Source organism: Punica granatum, chromosome 3 (assembly GCF_007655135.1).
Source record: "Punica granatum isolate Tunisia-2019 chromosome 3, ASM765513v2, whole genome shotgun sequence".
Lineage (NCBI taxonomy): Eukaryota > Viridiplantae > Streptophyta > Magnoliopsida > Myrtales > Lythraceae > Punica > Punica granatum.
The window spans coordinates 16178038-16196650 of NC_045129.1; the positions used below are offsets into that span (position 1 = coordinate 16178038).

Sequence of the window (18613 nt, forward strand, 5' to 3'; positions counted from 1 at the left end):
ATAAACAAGAGCTTAATCACTAAATCCACCACATAATATCACCATAATGCATGATAGATTCTCGAATCAGCTTCATATATACCTTGTTCTCAATTACAAGAAATCAACTTAGCCAAAGTGCACACAAATTTCCGTTAGTACGATCTATTTCCACTAAGACACCTATATATGCACTAGAAAGTTACCAATTCAATCCAGAAATTGCTCCCTACCTCACGACTAATTTTTTTTTCCAGCTCATATGGGTGACCAAACTCATCCTAACAACAAAATAACGCTAACTCCCAATATATCCACTCAATTTACATCAGCTAGGAGAGAACTAACCAAAGTACAACAACCAAACTTCTTAAACCTGAACAAGATGGGATGAATGCAAGGAGAGTCATAACCTATGCCAAACCAAGTGAATATGAATGTTTAAATCATAGACAATCAACTTACAAATGAAGAACTCCAAACCTAGTCTTCTTCCTCTTCTTCTTCTCCGACGGTTTCCTCAACTCAACTCTCTCTCTATCTCTCTCTCTCTCTCTCTTGGTTTTCTTCTTTGAGCATAACAGCAGAGAACAGAGCAGCAGAAAATAGAGCAACAAAAGAAACAAAAAGAAAAGAAAAAGAAGTAGACAATGGCAGTGGAATTGCTAACAGTAGGAATGACGACCACGTGGGCCCTTTCTACACTTTTCTATCTTTTTCTTCTTCTTCTTCTTCTTCTTCTTTTTTTCTAATTTCTGCAGCCACAAAAGTTTAGTATATGATATGCATGTATATTTCGTAGGCACGTGCGTGTATATGTTGAATGTATATATATGCATGTTTGGTTGACCAGTCTCACAGAATTACCGAGAAGTAAATTAAGGCAACGTGGCTCGAGGAGCCGGAGGTCGGTTCCAACTGGACCGACGAATAGCAAAAGAGTCGATCGACTCTCAAGACGGCCATGGGACGTTGTTTAATCGCGATTCATGCACCCGCTCCAAGTTGTCTTCGACATAGACACTACTTGGAGCAAGGCAATGACTCAGGGCTAGACCCCATTCCGCACTCGGGTTACACGCACACGATGTGTATGGGGGCGTTGGACCCCGTGACTAATGGTTTGGGACGTTGGACCCCGTGCAAAGCGTATCCTATGGGCTCGGGCTTGAACTGTGACAAAACAACAAGTAACAGATAAAAACAAATAAAAACAGACGAATACAGACAAGTGGTGTATTAAGCGCCGTGTTTACGTGATTTGCCAATTATGAACCGGAGTTACTTGGCAAGCAATTTTCTAGCTTGGACAAGCAAAAGAACATGCTAAAATGCGATGCTAATTCGGGTACATATGTGTGGGTTTATTTTAACTTGTTTTGTATAATGACAATGTGGGCTTTATAGATTATGTCAAGATGCGTGTTTTGACCCAAGATTTGGAACCTAGGGTTCTGCCTAATAATTTTCTAATGTTTGATTAAATCGAATGAATGGTTAGTAAGGTTTTGCACGTTTTATGACAGAGATATTGTGTCTAAGTACCTATGTCTACACTAGGATGACAGAAACAGCTAGATCGGATGAAGAGGGCTATGCAAATGGAACTTGCACCTGAATGGACTGCCCTTCTTCACCTGTGAGTGGAAGTGTTTCAATCACCCTAGCACCTGGGGTGTTGGTGGATCATAAATCGATGGTTATACCCTTGAACCAGTAAAATATGTGAAGTGCTTGTGAAAAATCGAGATCACATGACACAGACTATTGAAAGTCGGTAGCCGGTGTCGACCGATCCCTTGTACCTATCGGAGTAGTGCCGACCTCGAAAGGGCCGAGAAAACGGTCGTTCCACCCATGAGTGATCTAATGAACACTCGTACACCCCGACTTGAGCTGCCTCAAATCGGGCCCGGACTCGAGTTAAGGTGCACGAGTGTCCCCTAGATGCCCATGCTATGCCTATTACGTGTCACCGTGCTTTTTTAAAATTATGTGTTTGAAAATGGCATTCCCGACGGTTCGTGGACTGTCGACGCGATTACAAGTAAATGGCCGGTTTATGCGATTTACTTAAAACTGAGTGGTTTGTTTAGCCGAGTGACACGTCCCATTTCCCGTGTGTGAGAATTTTAATGATTATTACGGGATGCCTTGGATGTAGTGGTTTAACGAAAGCGATTTGTGACACGGGGTCCAAGACGGATCCTCAAAGGTCAAGAACACCCGGTCAATGATGGTCAATATGCTCTTGGACCCTTGTGGGCACAAGATAGTCACCGATACCCAAACTCATGCAAATTATTTAAAACTGGCGCGTTTAACATGCGGTTTATCGGTAGATTAATGATGGAATGGAAAATGCGATCACACAAAATCCGAGAACCAACTTAAAAATGAAAGGGGAGGCCGCCCTTGACCCGAAAGGGGTCAAGGAGCTCTTGGCCACTATCATAAGAGGAAGGCCGAGAGTCACCTTGACCCGGCTCGAGTCTTGGATGGTCTCTTATCCCGACTTTTAGCATTTTTCTCGCATGCATCAAACAACAAACATGATAATAACAAACATGTACAAGTCGGTGCCACCATGCTCTCGGGAAAACGCATATAAACATGCAAGCATGCACAAACATGATATTTAATTGAATCAATAAAATGGCACCGACTCATGCAATGACAAAAATGTAAAACATAGGGAAATAAATAATTTCGGGAAAGAGGAAGCCACCCTTAGCTCAAGAGAGTCATAGAGGCTCTCGGCTACCTCCTTTAGAGAGGAAGCCGAGAGGCCTCCTTGGCTTTCCCGAGTCGGGTGGTCTTCTACGCCTGGATTTTAGCCTTTTCTCGTCATGCTACATGCAATATTTTATTATATAAGTATAATAAACGAGATAACAACATGCATATACTCGGTCGTGGACCGCCTTATCACCCCATAAAACTCGAAAATTAAAAGTCGTGACTCCTCTAAAGGTTTGGAAGGTATTATACCTACACCACGAGGTAGAAATGAGTTGGGAAATGTCTCGAATGAAGGAGTAATAGCTCGGAAAAGACCCGACTGAAAAACAGACACGATTGTGTAGAAAAACGGCCACGACTGCAAGGGGAGAAAGAAGCTGTTGTGGCCTTCGTGCATGGGCTCTTAGGAACGCTGAGGGACCCCTGGATGGTGCTAGAGGTGGCGCCTTAGCTAGTTCTCGAGCCTTGACCTCCTTGTCACGAGGAGAGTGAGGGTCGTGGGTGACCCGTTAAGGGGTGTTAGTACGACTCGCCTAAGTCGTGGAAGGAAGGAAACCGCCTAGAAACCAGAAAATGTCTAAGGAAACTATTTCTGTGTTGTGCTGGAACAGGTCTTTGGGAGCCTTCAATGGAGGAACTAATACCGGAAACAGACTCAGGAGGTCGAATACATGTGGGGTATGTAGTTTGTTTGAGGCTAAGGCAAGTTGGGTGGGTGGTCGTTGGAAAACGGTTGGTTTTCCGACAAAAGTGGCATTGTTCTGTGGCTGTTCTGGGCTGAGGTGCTGTTGTGCGAATTCTGGAATTGGAGAGGAGTTTGAGAGAGTTTTGAGTGAGAAAATGCTAGAGAGAAGTTGCAAGAGTGGAAGTCATTAAGTTGTCTTGAGTTTACGCATATATAGGGTGGCTTAATGGGCAAATTAGTGAAAATTAAGTGCAATTAGAGGGGAATTAGGAGAGGGCTGGTGTAAGAAGGATGGTTAGGGCGGGGAAATGGTCGAGTAGAGTGTAGGGGAAGTAAATGGGAAGTTGGTGGGTGCATGGGAAGGAATAGTGTGTAATAGGAGAAGTGTGGGGAAAGTTATGTAATTTGAAATTGAGGGGAATTCAACCGGTCAAAGGGGCTACTGTAGCTGGGCGAGGGCTGATTCGTCGGTCCCACACGGGTTGGAAGAGAGTCGGGAAAGCTCGGGTCTTGGTTGGTCACGCGTTCGAGCTCCGTGGCTCGAATGAGCGTCGAATTGGCAATGCGTGTGCGAAGACGATTCTAGCGAGTCTAATATTGATATGCTTTGCATAAAAGGATAAATGGATGGCCCGGAGACTCGGAAGCCGATTTTGCTCGATTTGGATGATTGGAGCAAATTTAACTATTTATGTCGCCTATTCGTGTATCTGCATGTTGTACTACTTGCATTGGCGTGCTTTGAGCTTTAGGCAAAACAGTTGACTTGTCGGCCTTGGTTGAAGATCCGGAACCTGAGACGTCACGATGCCTATTCCTTGGTCTCGATGACCCTTGGGTATGGCTTGTCTTCGGGTGCTGTTAATTCGTTTGTGGAGTGGGAGTCCCAGGAGCCCCGTTAGAGGGGCCATCTACGAATGTTCGGGAGTGCCCTAACTCAGGTAGATGATTTTCGAAATGCGCCCGATTGACATCGGTCATTTTAGCATCATGAGGTATTTTTAGAGCCCATATTGGGTATATTCTGACATTCCGGCGATGAATCGTACTATAGTGAGCTGGCTTATGTCGACCTGGGATCAGATGCCTGTCTGGTCTCTCCGGTTCCTTTCTGTGCTCTGTATGGATGCCTTGAGACTTCTTCTGTAGTCCATGCTTCATGATTGTGTAGTTGCCCTTGTTGACCCGACTGTGAATAGTAGTCTGAAATTTACCGGGCCCTATTCTGTTATGCTTATCGGACCGTGGTTAGGTTTGCTGTTGGTATTCTCTTCTGGAGTCGATGGGCTAAAATGGGGTGCTGAAAGGCCGGACCTAAGAGACCTAATTCGAGCAGCATCTGGCCTTATTCTAATGAAATAATGAAGACAAGTAATAATCTAAAAGTTACCTAGTCAACTAGCTAAAACTAGTAAAGATATACATCACTAGCTAGAAATAAGGAAACTGCCCAATATTGGAGAATTCTCTTGCCAACCTTCAAGTAACCCGCAAAGATATGATATGTAATCAAGGAAATGTTCCCTGGCCATCCAAATTAAGACACCAACTGTATCTTCTTGCTTTGCACGCACATATAACTCGCATAGGAAAGAAATCATCACAATTTCCTTGTGTGAACTCCTTCCCTTGTGTGTCCGGCTATTCCCATGTTCGGTGTGATTCACTAAGGAAATGATCCCCAACAACCATATAGAAATGCTAGCATTCACATATGTTTGCCTAGGTTAGTGCGTCGATCTCGTCTTGGAAAGAATCACAATCCTTTTCTTGTGAGAGTTGTTCAGCTAAAACTCTCAGTTAATTTGAACATATCAGTCTAGTTAGAAGTTACCATAACCTCCTTCTTGAATAACCAACCCACCAGTGGCTGTCCAGATTGGGTAATGTTGCGGATCCTTTGTTGGGTCATCGAGTGCTCGATTTTGGACCACTCCTTCACACATGCCCATTGCTTGTCCAATTTGTCGTGTCACGGGCCTCAAATTAAGTCCAAATTCGACCAATCAAGCTCGATCTTAAGTCACGTACCTCACGGACCCCGTAATTACCATTGGGTGCGAAAAATAGGTCTAAACAGTGGCTTGATTGTTGTTTTAACATTTATTGGTTTTGTTATCAATTTCTTTGTTTTTCTTTTTCTGGTTATATTTTCAATTGTTTAAGAAATTATTATCTCAGTATAATTTGAACTTCTATGACTCTTATTCCACCTCATTTATGAAAAAGTATTTTGATATCTAATGAGTACATAAGAGCTATATTTGAAAATCCAAATTTATTTCAACCGAAAAAAAATCCAAATTTATTTCTCTCTGTCTAGCCATTTGAGTTTCTTATAGTCGAGTTTTGTCTTCAAGATGTGCATAACTGAGAATATTATAGGTTCTTATTTTGTGATGAAAGAATTTTAAATGCTTAATTGTTGAAGACAACGGCTACCGACAACACCCTTTCTTTTTTGGTGTACGAACAAACACCTTTTTAGAATTTAGAAATGTGAGCCTTTGTGTAAAATCAACAACTTATTTTATCAAGTTAGACATAAGAATAATGCTTTGACCTCTCCCTTGACAAAGAAAAAAGGGTCATTTCTTTGTAAAAATCGGCTTAGTTATAATATGATATTAATTCATAAATATCTTCATTGATAAATGTTGAAATTGATTAAAGTATGAGAGATACTTTCTTATGAAATGTGAACAGTTCTCATTTTAGCCAATCAAGTATCAAGTATAAATGATGAAAGTTCAGCCTTAAGTGTTTGCTTTTACCGAGCTTGGGCTCCGATTAGCAAGTTTAGTCTTTAAGTGATAATTTTGTTGCTTGCAATTTGGCAATTTATTGCTTAACATATCATAGTAGATTAAGATTTAAATAATTACTTTAAACAAATTTTTCTGCCACAAAGTGCGAGTATAATACTAATAATTTATTTATTTTAAATAAAAGTTCATAAAATGAATGGAATAATCTTATCTTTTTATGTAGAAAAGATGTAAAATTAATACAATCCAAATATTTTCTAAAATTTTAAGTAATGAAAATTTTAAATCTTTTTTTATTCATTTGATAATACTAATCTTATTTTGTAAGTTTATAAATTAATAGAGTAAATTTTAATATGACAAATTTAACATTTTTCGTTCATCGTTATTTTGACGATCGTTAGAGAATTGATTATACTACTACAATCTAATTATATATTTTAAAAACTCTGCGCGGGTGAAATGACCATTAACGTAAATGGGAGGAATCAATTAGAGGAGGCATTATAGTGAGAAATCTCCAAATACTATGAACTGCATTCTGCTCTAGAATTAAAATGATGAGCATTTTGATATTCGATCTTGAGAAAAGGTCCACCAATTTTAAATTTTAGTGCGCATTCTTTGACATTTAAAAATTCAACAGGCTCCGATTAATTAATAACAGACCAACTGATATTTTATTTTAATTCAGGTCTGTACTCGGTCGGCTCACTGAAGGTAACACTCACTTCAAAATCTAATATACATTGACATAATTGCCCCCTTGTCTAACACGTGAGAAGCCTCGTTGGCACGTGAGGGCTAACTTCGCGAGCATCCTCGTCATCTTTCTCGCTCGCTGGCTTCATTCCATTAGGGAAGGGAAAGGGTAAAGGAAGGGGTCGATGAGGACCGAAGGAGGAGACGAAGACAGGCAGCTGCTTTGCTGTTGGAATGATAGCCAGCAGGGCCTCCTCTCTATTCAGGTACAGTTACGACTTTCTTTCTTCCCCGACGCTCTGTCGGCTTCTCACCTTAGTCGAGCAAGCCATTACCAGAACTCTGTAGCTTCAAATTTCCACTCCACTGTCACTGCTAATCGGTGGATATTCTCTCTTACTATGCAGGAGTTGATAAGATAAATTAGTCCCCTTTATTGTCTCTTGCTTCGTGTTTTTGCAGATTGAATCGTGTTTCAAGCTTTGCGAGCTCGTACGTGATATCAAGGCCCTTTCTTGATTTTCAGGTATTGATTGCTACGACCCCTTCCTCCGTAGCTTCTGCCCATATGCTTCTGGAATCTTGTGCTTCATGGTTGGAATAGGCAGAATTCTTGTTTTTCTTTCTGTTGTTTTACTGATGAATGCTTGAGTAGCTGCATTAGCATGCAAATACATGATGGTTTTGGAGTTGCGGGGAGGACAATCATAACCCTTTTCCAAGATCATGGTTTTATGCCATTAATATATATATGAAAATCTTATGTATGAAAATCATTGACATCTAGGTTCTGTTAATTTCTGACACCAATTAGCCTATCACGACAGTGTACTTATCATGGTCTAAGCTTTGGTTCGAAGATGGGTGGTACTAAAGAATCATTCGGTTCGGCAGGGCAGATTAAGAAGCACAAGAAAGTCGACCTTGTTGGGAGATCGATTTCTGCTCAAGCTAGTACTCATGAAGGTAGCACGTTGTTTCTTCTTTCTTCTCTCTCCTTTTTGTTTATTCAGTTTATCTACTTTGGAAATGAGTTTATATGTTATCTTGTTGTAGGATTACTGTGTGGTTGGCTTGTTCATCATCGTTTTTAGATGGAACTGTGTTTAATCCTGTCTTGATCAGCTTTCTTGCTGACATGCCTGTTCCATTTTTGCTCGTCATTATTTGGAATTATAATGATGCACTTGCCACCGAGCCTCTCATCTCCTAAGCTGCAGAAAAGTCTTTCCTGGCATCAATTCTAGTAATTTTTGTAAAACTTCATTGTGCCCTCAAACAATATGCTTGATAGTAGATCTATATCTGGTCTTAACTTACGTTTTTCTTGCCTATGTGTAGAGCTTGCAGTAAAAGATGAGATGATTGACTCTGAGGAAGGTAGTCAAGTTCAAGAAGTGCAAGGTAGCTTTCTCTGCCAGTGCCAACCTTGAATTTATTTGAGGGACCTAATAGGAAACTGAAACAGAATATATGCGGTCGATTCAGTTGTCAGCTCTGGTACAGACATAGGCAGTGATACTACTCATGCAGACAATGAAATGGTCTCTTCTGAAAAGCATTCTATTTCAGTTGAGGTAAAGTTCCATCAACCTTCTTTTTACCCTCCTTTTGTATGGCTTTTTCGCTTACAAAAGATGTCCTTTAGTATTCCTTTTTGTTGAGTTCTCTTTTTTTTGCTGGTCTTTTCAAAATGAAAGATATCTGTCGTGGAAAATTAGTGTCTGATGAAAAGAGAGATGAGGCTCCTTTATCTGTCATTTGTCTAGTATTTCATATTTGTGGCATCATATGTCTGCAAGATTCTATAACCTTTTCTCTTGTCTTGAAAAGCTACCCTGCTTACCTCTCTCTTTATTGATTGCAGCAGCATTGTATACTTGTTTGAGTTTGAATTTTATGATCTTCTTTAAGCGGGTAGCTCCACTTATTTTTCAAATAAGTACCCATAATATATCTAACTTATTTGTTTACTGGTCAGGTTGGTTCATTAATGCGCTTCATCAAAGAAAAAGGGTATAAAACTCATCATGCACGAGTCATAGTGATCCGTTTCATGTGTTTAGTGCCTTATGATTTGATATACGCTTTCTCAGGGGATCTACTCAGAAAAAGATAGAGGAGGACATGGGAGTTAAGATTTTATTTCCTTCTTCAAAGGAGGACAGTATCGGTAATTCCATGGGCTCTATTATGCTTTTAATTTAGAGATTTTTCTGATTGAATTGCTTTTTTTGAAACCCCCAAATTAACATCACATTTTACTTTTTCAATTCCGGTCTTTTAATAGCATTATATACTTGTCTATTTCAGTGATTGAAGGAAGTTCCGCTGATGGTGTAGCAAGAGCTTCAAAGAAAATACAAGCTATAATTGATGAGGTAGGTGACTGGACATTCTTTTTTTTAAGTATAATAATTATAATGGTAATGATATGCTGCCTAAAAAGCATACTGTTTCTTCTATTGAAGCCATCTTAATTTACAGGTCAAAGATATACTTCAGTTGTATACTCTCCATGTAGCGTTTTCATTGAATTCTTTGCATAAAACATTTCACACAATTGATTAGACAGCAATTCTGATATTGGAAGTTGGAACTAATTAACTACAGAATATTCAAAAGTTAAGTACTTCCATGACCTCCCAGCTTTGTAAGCTTTTCACATTTGTATGCTTGTAATCCTTGTTGGTTAAACATTGAATAATTGAAGTAAATTTGTTCTTTGTCATATTGCAGACAGTGCAAAGCCGAAGTCTGGATTATTCCCACTTCGTTTCGCTTCCTCTGGCAATACACCCCGAATTGGTAGACAAGCTCTTGCTGTTCCAGAAATGTATACTCGGAACTGATGGTTCCTCTGCAGATGTGATAGATACTGAGTCGAGTGAACATATCTCTGAAGGTGAAGATGGTGAAGGTAGTGACCAGCCGGTAAGTAATGTTGCAGTGAAGCTGAATGTTGAAGATGGCCATGAACAAGTTAAGGTGGATATAACCCGCATTCCGCTTGTTAGTTACGCGCCGAAGGCAAAACCAAAGGCATCGGAGTCTTCCTCATTATCTGGTCTGTAATTCCATGAAAATCCAAAGTTTTAACCAATTTCAATTTAATTGGATGAAGTGCAACTTGTTCTTTAGGTCAGCTTGATTGTGCAACAGTACTTCCCATATTTTTGCTTGTCAGACTGAAAATTCTTTTGTTAATCGTTGACTCTAATTTATTGACTAACTACTAGAGAAATAACTATACTGATTAAAATGGTTGTTGGCATGATCATGGATTTTAACTATTATGCCTTAACAAGCATATTACTTCTAATCTTTCGGAATTTTCTAGTTTGCCTTTTGATTTACACCTTCGCTTGAGTTCGCATCCATGGCTAATTTTTTCATCCAATGAGACGCACATTTATGTATTTCTTCTTGTTTTTGCCTGATAGAAAACTTGATTCTTTTGTCAACTACCTCGAGGTAATTTGGCTTTAATTTCACCTTGTTCATTTTGACTAAGTTCAACTGCTTTTTTGTTGTTTTATAGAGTTGGGAATCGACGAGTCAATATTTATTAAACCCAAAACATTCCACCTTACTGTTCTTATGTTGAAGCTATGGAACAAAGAACGAGTTGCTTTGGCTACTGAGGTTTTGCAGGTACCTTTCTCTGATACAGGGACACATCGACTATAATTTTGTCTACTCAATTCTAAATCATTTGTTTTTTCATCCAGAGCATCTCCTCAAAAGTAATCGATGCATTGGATAATCGTCCTATCTTCATAAGGCTTAAAGGACTGGTAAGATTTCCTTGCATTTTGATGGTAGCTTAGGCATTAATATAATTCCCAGATATAAGAAAGAAGTTTTAGGCCAAAAAGGGTGAAAAACAAGAGGAATGTGCTTGTTGACTATCATTTGATAGTATATCAAGATGCAAAGCATGTTCTTGGTTCCTATCTCTTATTCCTACATCCATGCAAAAGCTAACAGTCTGACCTTGTAGGATTGTATGAAAGGTTCTTTAGCCAAAGCTCGTGTACTTTATGTGCCGGTGGGAGAAATTGGTAGCGAGGGCCGACTCCTACGTGCTTGTCGTATCCTTATGTTCAAGGACCAGATGACGTTTCTGTTACAAGTTTCTGTCCTTAAGAATGAAAATGTGAAACATTTGCTCTCTGCTTTTCCTCTATTTGAATTCCTTTACATTTTACAGAAGTTATTATTAATGCATATACAGAAGCAGGACTTGTCCTTGAGAGAGATGCTAAGCAAACTTTAAAGGTATCTTAGCTTTCGAGCTTCACCATTTGATTCTTGAGCCTATTTGGCTATAATTGGTGAAATGCCAACTCTTAATTGAAAATTGTCTACTTGTCAGAAATTAGATACTCTTGATTTGTCTAAGGTGGATATGGTGCAGATGTACTGATGGCTCTTGTACATTATGAGACGATGCTAGTAGATATTTACTTGAAATTTTAGCAGAGTGTCAGAGATTTTCTGATCTTGTACCGTTCCTGCATATATTTTCTGAGAAAATGAGTGGTAGCTTTGTACTGTCATTTTCTGAAGTTTATGATCAGAAAACAATCCTCTTCGCTGTTTAGTGGTATTAGGAGAAGCTTATCTGGCATTGCTTTAATACATGTCATTTACCTAAAATTAGATCTTCTCCAGTGGGAGGTGACTTCTTCACCTAGCAAACTGACCTACCAAAAGACTAAAATGCTATCCTCCTATCATGTTCTTGGATCTTGGGTCTTGTTGGCCAATCATGAAAAGCTAAGACAAGAATGTGCTTTTCAAATGAACTTGAATTTAGTTCTGATAATTGTAGTTCATACACGGGTAACTGACTCCTTATCTCAATTACATGATGAGTCTGGCCAAAGTTCATCAAAACTAACCTTTGTTTGTTCTTGAAATTGCAGTTGCATGCCACTGTCATGAATGCAAGGCACAGAAAATGGTGTCATACCTGCTCTCTTCTTTTAATTTTCTACCCGTATATGCTGTATCTATATTGTGTCCCATTTTTTGAGTTTGACATCATTCCTGCTGCAATCTTGATTGCATGATGTTCGCGGTATTTCAGGAAGAAGACAAAGACAAGGACTAAAATGGCCGACTCGTTTGATGCGCGAGGGATCTTCAAGCAGTATGGATCTGAAGAGTGGGGTGACTATTTGATCCGTGAAGCTCACCTTTCACAAAGGTTTGTGTTTGATGACAATGGTTATTACCACCGTTGTGCTTCAATACCTTTTCCAGAAAGGATGCAGTTGGACTGATCAACTTGAATGTGCATAGTAGACTTAATTTCTGGCATTAAACTTTTGCTTATTAGGTTTGCTTTTAGCACTCCAGCTATCACTATATACATATATACGGAAGAACTATTCCTTGACTCGATTCTGTGAAGGCAAAGATAAAGTATGTGCAGCTTGTAGCTGTTGCCTTGTTGGGTGGTTGTATTTGTTTGTATGTGCTGTCAAGTTCATCAACAGCATTGACCTTTTCCTTTTCTCTTTTTTTTTTTTTTTAACACCACCCCCCACCCCACTGGCTGGGGCGGGGGGCAAAATCAAGAGGTGTAGGGATCGGAGCATAAGTACTATGTAGTGAAAAGGAATTGGCTATGGATATTCCTTTTAGATACAAGTAAGGCTCATTTGCCTAATAGAGGATGCGGAATGACAATAAATGGATACGGGAAGTCTTATCAAGAAGAATCAAACTAGTAAAGATAAATGCAAGAGCTTTTTATTTTAGGTTAAAAGAGTAAAGGCAAGTTCCTGTGCACTGAATTTTTTTCTGAACGGTTAGACTATCTCCATCCTCATTTCTCTTGAGTCTCTTCGACTCCACACTGTCATATAAGCGTCATGTCAAGCAGGAATCAACTCAATAAATTGAGTTTTAAAGTTAAGTAAACTTGAGTTTTGATTTTAATTTGGTTGTAATGATTGTGTTGTTGAATTATGAGAAAAAGTAATAAATAGTTAAGAGAAAGTGATGATTGTGTAATGATTATGTTGTTGAATTATTGAAAAAGTAATGTATAGTTGAGAGGATTTAATATTAAAAATTAAATTGAGTATAATGGAGTTGTATGTGGATTTATATATGGGGCTCATCTTTTTGAATTGGAAGAGTTGATTTTTATTGTGTAATGAATAAGTTAAAATTAGAGTTAAAATTTTAAAATTAGATTGCAAAATTAAACGGGATATGAGAGACTCACTACTCAAGTTAGTCTTTGATTTTAAATCTTTGATGGGGGCCACATACATATTTATATTCATTAATGAATATAACTTAAAATAATTAAAATTAATTAACTAATAAATTTTAATTAATATAATTAATATGTAATAATATTAATTATTAATTAATAAATTGTAATATCAATTAAATAATTAATTATGAATAAGTACTAAAATTGATAAAATAATTTGAAAATTACATGAAAAAAAGAGCAACGGAAAGAAAATGACACGGAACAACAAGAAGAAAATTACAAAAGCAAAGGGAAAAAAATACACGAAGTACGAGAAAATAAATTTAGTTGATATTGCTAGTAATTTCAAGTTGTCAAATATGTCCCACCAAGTTCGTCTGTAGTTGTCGATGATGTTTTCTATCCTGAATTCGGATATTTTCCTCATACGGAGCAAATCTTTGCTCCCCTCTCTGAACTGATGGTGAGCCTGTGATGGGGGATCATCGTACTCCGAGCGTGGATCGAAGTTGACATTATAGGGACAAGATATAGAAATTTCTAATAGGTTAGATGAAATCTCCCTCATCCTCGATGATCATAATATATAATATGGTGCAAGCTCTCATGATCATTCCAAGTTTCTTCTGGGACCACGATCAAGCAGTGCCACGTATAATAGCGAATTGAGCTTGCAAAATCCCAAAAGCATGGTCGACATCCTTTCGTACCATCTCTTGATATATGGCAAATAACCCTCTCTTTTCTCCTTGCGGTCGAGGGATTGATTTCATAAACGTTGTCCATTCAAGATATATACCCTCTGACAAATAATATTCCAATGTATAGTTGGTGCCATTGATAGTATTATTTACCTGGGGAGCATGACCTTCATTGATCGGTCTAAAATCTTGACGTCGTTCGACCCGATCACGCTAAAAAATGAACGCCATATCCAGAGGTGGTCAGGTCTCGCCATTGCTTTCAGTACTGAAGTTGGAGATACATGGCAACCCATGTACATACCCTTCCATGCCTTAAGGTAGTTTTTCTACTCCCAATGCATACAATCAATGCTACCAATCATGCTTGGAAAATCGCATGACTTTCCAATTCATAGTAGGCATTGGACATCTTTCGGATTAGGTCGGCGCAAGTAATGAGGCTTGAAGATCGAGACGATGCCTTCAACGAACTTGTACGGACATAATTTCGTGGTGCTCTCTGTTAGGAGGAGATATTTGTGAACGGCGTCAGAACCTACTTCGAAAGCCAACATACATATGGTCGCGATGCATTTTTGTAGCGATGATAGGCTTTCTCTATTGGAAATATGGATGAACACTTGAGAGACCCTTGACAATTCGAAGGAATATGTGCTCCCTCATTCTAAACCATCGTCAAAATGTATCGGCAGAATACATCGGCTCATCAACAAAGTAGTCTTGCATTAGCTACTCATGAGCTGCTTCGCGTTCACTGTTTATGTTCTTTTTCGGTGGAGGAAGAGCTTTCACTAGAGATAGTCAACTGCATATCTTGAATGCGGTTAACACAATGCTCATCCGTACCAAGTTTTAACGACCCTTCCATCCACTCTAATGAATCCATGGAGATGTTGTTTGGATCATTAGAATTTCCAGCCATATTCGGAGGAAGTTAATTGGAGATGAGAGGAAGTGAATTGGAAACGAGAGGATATGGATGAGTGCATATGAGAGTGAAATCATTTTATAGAGAGGATTCCAATGGTTACTTTCCAACAGCTAATTTCCAACGGCTACTTTCCAACGGTTATTTTTCAATAGCTTGTTTTTGAAAAGTAAATTAATTTACAATTTGTAAAAACAAATATCATAATAAAATTTAAATTTCATTACTTAGGTAAACATTACGAACATAAAGATGAGTCTAACATGGTTGGAAAGATTACAAGCATAACTACTTTTTAAAAGGCTATGCAAGAGCATCCTCTAACAACATTTGATGAATGCCAAAGTCTTTCCAGATTAAAATTACCTGTGTCCATTACGATGAGTATCATTGCAGTTTCTCAATTGATCGCCATAATTTCTTCCTGCCTGATCTCGAACTCTTTTTCCTTGAATTTCTATTAAGCTGTCATATTTGTCGTCTATACCAATAAACAGAGACTTCACAACATTTGCCGCCTCACTGAGATCGGTAGCAACAACATTCAACCATTTAGATGATTTTCCTTTTGCAACTTTTCTCTTAGCTACATATCTGCCTTGTGGACGCACTGGAGACTCAACATCCGCATCGCCAGTGGAGGATGTCGTGTATCTGCCGGAAGCATTCGTCTTCATTTGCTTAAAATATTCACCGGAAAAGATTTCTCCATTTTGGTTTATGACATGGAAGATTCCAATGCAGCACGTTCTATTCGTTTGTTTCGCTTCCTTGATGACGCTTAGCATGCTCGTAGAATCCATAGAAAGCTGATACGGCTGTGCGAATCTTGAAGAACTGTTTCTTCAAGGAGTTAGCGTTCTTCTTGGAGAAGGATTCGGGGTTGACATTGATGTATTACTAGTAGATCCTCTCCCAAAATGTAGTGCTGGGTTGAATATCCCCGACCACAAGATCTTGCCCAACATTTAGACACCTACTTAGTAGCCGCTCATCTCATGCCCATTGACATTTAACACCAGTGCAGCTACCTTTCTTTGGAGCTGTAACTTCTTCAATGTTCGGTCGTCGCTTTCTAGGCCACCACTCGGAAGTTGACTGAATGGTAAAGGAGAATTCGTCTGTGGAGATTGATTGGACTCCACATTAGCGCTTTTGAATGCCTAGCCTGTTACAGCCATAACTTGGGAGGGTGAACCCGCAAATACGATATGTGGGTTCATTGGGATGGGGTATGGTTTGGGATAATGCAGGTATGGATAAGTTGGGAAATGGTGAAATTGATAATTACGATTTGTATTTTTTGAGGAGTTAGAAGTGTGGGAATCTAGATTTTAGGGGGAAGTTCGGTTTGGCATGTAAAATCTGAACGATGAAATTGATTTCGATTTGACATTTTTTTAGGGTAATTGCACTAGTGGTCCAAAATGTTTTACAAATGTTTCATTATGGTCCAAAAAGTTTTTTTCGCTACATGATGGTACAAAATGTTTCAAAGTTATTTCATAATGGTATAAACCGTCAACTCGAGCTTGACATCATCAACTCGAGCTTGACATCGTCAAGCCGACACTGACGTGGCTACTACGTGTCACCTCCTTGTTGACGTGGCCGAAAATTTTTAAATAATTCTAAAAATTTTAAAACTTTTAAAAATAATTCTAAAAATAATTTTAAAAATAATTTTAAATTTTTAAAACTTTTAAAAATAATTTTAAACTTTTAATTTAAAATTTAAATTTAACATTTAAAATAATTTTTATTATTTTAAATTGAAAATAATTTTAATATTAAATTTAATTTTTTTATAAATTATTTTTAAAAATAAAAAAAGTATTTAAAAATTTTAAAATTTTTAAAAATAATTTTAAATTTTTTTTTATTTTTTTTCTAAATTTTACTCTTTTTTTTGTTTTTTTATTATTTTTTTGTTTTTTTGGACTTTTATAAATTTTATTTTCTCTTAAATGATATGGCGCACTATGATTGGTTCCACGTAACAAAAGTGACACATAGGACGCTTCACATCAGCAAAATGTTAATGGCGTTAGGGCCAATTGACGGTTTGTACCATCATAAAACAATTTTGAAACATTTTGTACCATCATGTAGCAAAAAAACTTTTTTGACCATAATGAAATATTTGTAAAACATTTTGGACAATCGGTGCAATTTACCCTTTTTTTATCGAAGAAGATGAACAAGAGCAAGTGGGAGGAAATTTGGGATGAAATTGAAGTAGGAAAGGATAATTAAGAGTGAAATTGTAGTGGAAAAATGGAGTATTTATATAGGTAATTTTTTTAATAAATATAAAAAATAATAAAAAATAAAAAAATCTGGCCGTTGGGGGTGTCCAATGGCCAAATTTCATTAATTGAAAAGCAAGTCAAAGTCAACTACTACAGCGTGGGGCCTACGCTGTCACGTGGCAATAACTGAGTGGGTCTAGAAAGAAAGAACGGTCTTCGAGAGATCCTCCAGTGGGAGAGTCTCTCCCGCTGATCTCTCAAAATTGCCACGTGACTTGAGAGACTCGCGGAAGAGACTCCCACTGCGAGTAGTCTTAGTTTACCTTCCTTTATCTCACATAAAAGTCATGCAATTTATCTTCAACATGTATCTTCAGTACGACATCTTTTAGTACTACGATTTGGTAGAAGTATGAAGATTCATTTACATGAGTGACTATGGAATCAATCAAAATAACTTACTTTCATGAATATCATAACCCGGAAAGAGCGCTTCTTGAGTGGTGTGGTAACGGCACTTTAGAGTTTGAGCTCAGCAGAAGAAATTCACCATTGTGCGTAATGAGGGTTGCTAAGTAAGATATAATCTAGCCAAGGCTAGCCAATATTCTATTGCATAGTTCACGTCGTGCTGGCCATTAATATCACTGCATGAAGTCAGGTTATGTTGGCTCTAGCTAGCATGAGGGGTCGCCTGGGGCCACCCCGGAGAGGATCTAATTTACGATATTAAATCGAGCAAGAACTCGAGCTTCGACAAGAGGCAGCTCTTAGACTGACAAGATTGGCATGGGGTGTCTCTTTGACATTTATTGAGATCTGGGTACTGGAGAAGAAGCCGTTGCACCTCAATATAGCAGTGCAGGGTATGTGCTTTTGAGCTGGTAGTGTTTCTCGGGCTCGAGCGTTTGCAGGATAAAGGCGTGAATGTGAAGAGAAGCGGGGTTCTCTGTTGAATCGTCACTGAGCAATATGCAGGAAGGAATGGAAACATGGTTTTAATACATTTATTCCCGGTAAATTACATAATAGGTATACATTTTATTTTTCTCTGGGGTAAAATTTAAAAATTGTAACAGTTGAGTGCAAAATTTTTTAAAACCGTGACAAGTGTTATACAATCCGTCAAAAATAATCAAATAAATAGAAAAGTAAAATAAAAAATGAAATAAAAACTAAAATTATTTTAATAATTAAGTAAAAATAAATAAAAATAAAAAATTTATAAAATTCAAATAAAATAAAGAAAATAAAATAAATTAACTTATTCAGCAAAAAAATAGAAAAACATTACTAAAAAATCATTTTAAAAAATTATTAAAAAAAGAGGGAGAGATCTCGACTCTCTCTGATTAGGGGAGGGGGCGCCCCCACACTCTTGTGACCTCACTTCGGGGTGGGGTTGGGTTGCTTGCACGAGCGCCCCCACCCCCGTCTCAACATATCTTGATATATTCGTCGAAACGGGGTGAGGGGCGTTCCTGCAAGCCATCCCACCCCCAAGCACATACACTGGTGATGTCTCAACATGCGGCGACCGCGGTCAAGGGTGGGGTGGTTAGCTGGGGCACCCCCACACCTTTGATTCAATCGAAATACAAAAAAAAAAGAA

At 38.3% G+C, this 18613-nt stretch overlaps 1 protein-coding gene across 10 annotated transcripts; it reads left to right on the forward strand.

Annotated features, from left to right (window-relative positions):
- Positions 1 to 6984: 6984 nt before the first annotated feature.
- LOC116200987 lies at positions 6985 to 12393 on the forward strand. 10 transcript variants are annotated; one of them, XM_031532022.1, is made up of 15 exons: positions 6985 to 7142; positions 7339 to 7402; positions 7704 to 7842; positions 8218 to 8280; positions 8365 to 8453; positions 8858 to 8892; positions 8973 to 9049; positions 9190 to 9257; positions 9616 to 9943; positions 10418 to 10530; positions 10608 to 10673; positions 10880 to 10970; positions 11090 to 11157; positions 11808 to 11845; positions 11972 to 12393. In XM_031532022.1, the coding sequence occupies exons 1-15, from the start codon at positions 7111 to 7113 to the stop codon at positions 12165 to 12167; spliced, it is 1467 nt and encodes a 488-aa protein (XP_031387882.1). In that variant the 5' UTR covers positions 6985 to 7110; the 3' UTR covers positions 12168 to 12393. The 10 variants fall into 10 exon arrangements, with proteins under 10 accessions (XP_031387882.1, XP_031387883.1, XP_031387886.1 ...); XM_031532023.1 differs by having other exon boundaries at positions 7776 to 7842; XM_031532026.1 differs by having other exon boundaries at positions 6987 to 7142; positions 7284 to 7402; positions 7691 to 7842.
- Positions 12394 to 18613: the final 6220 nt, after the last annotated feature.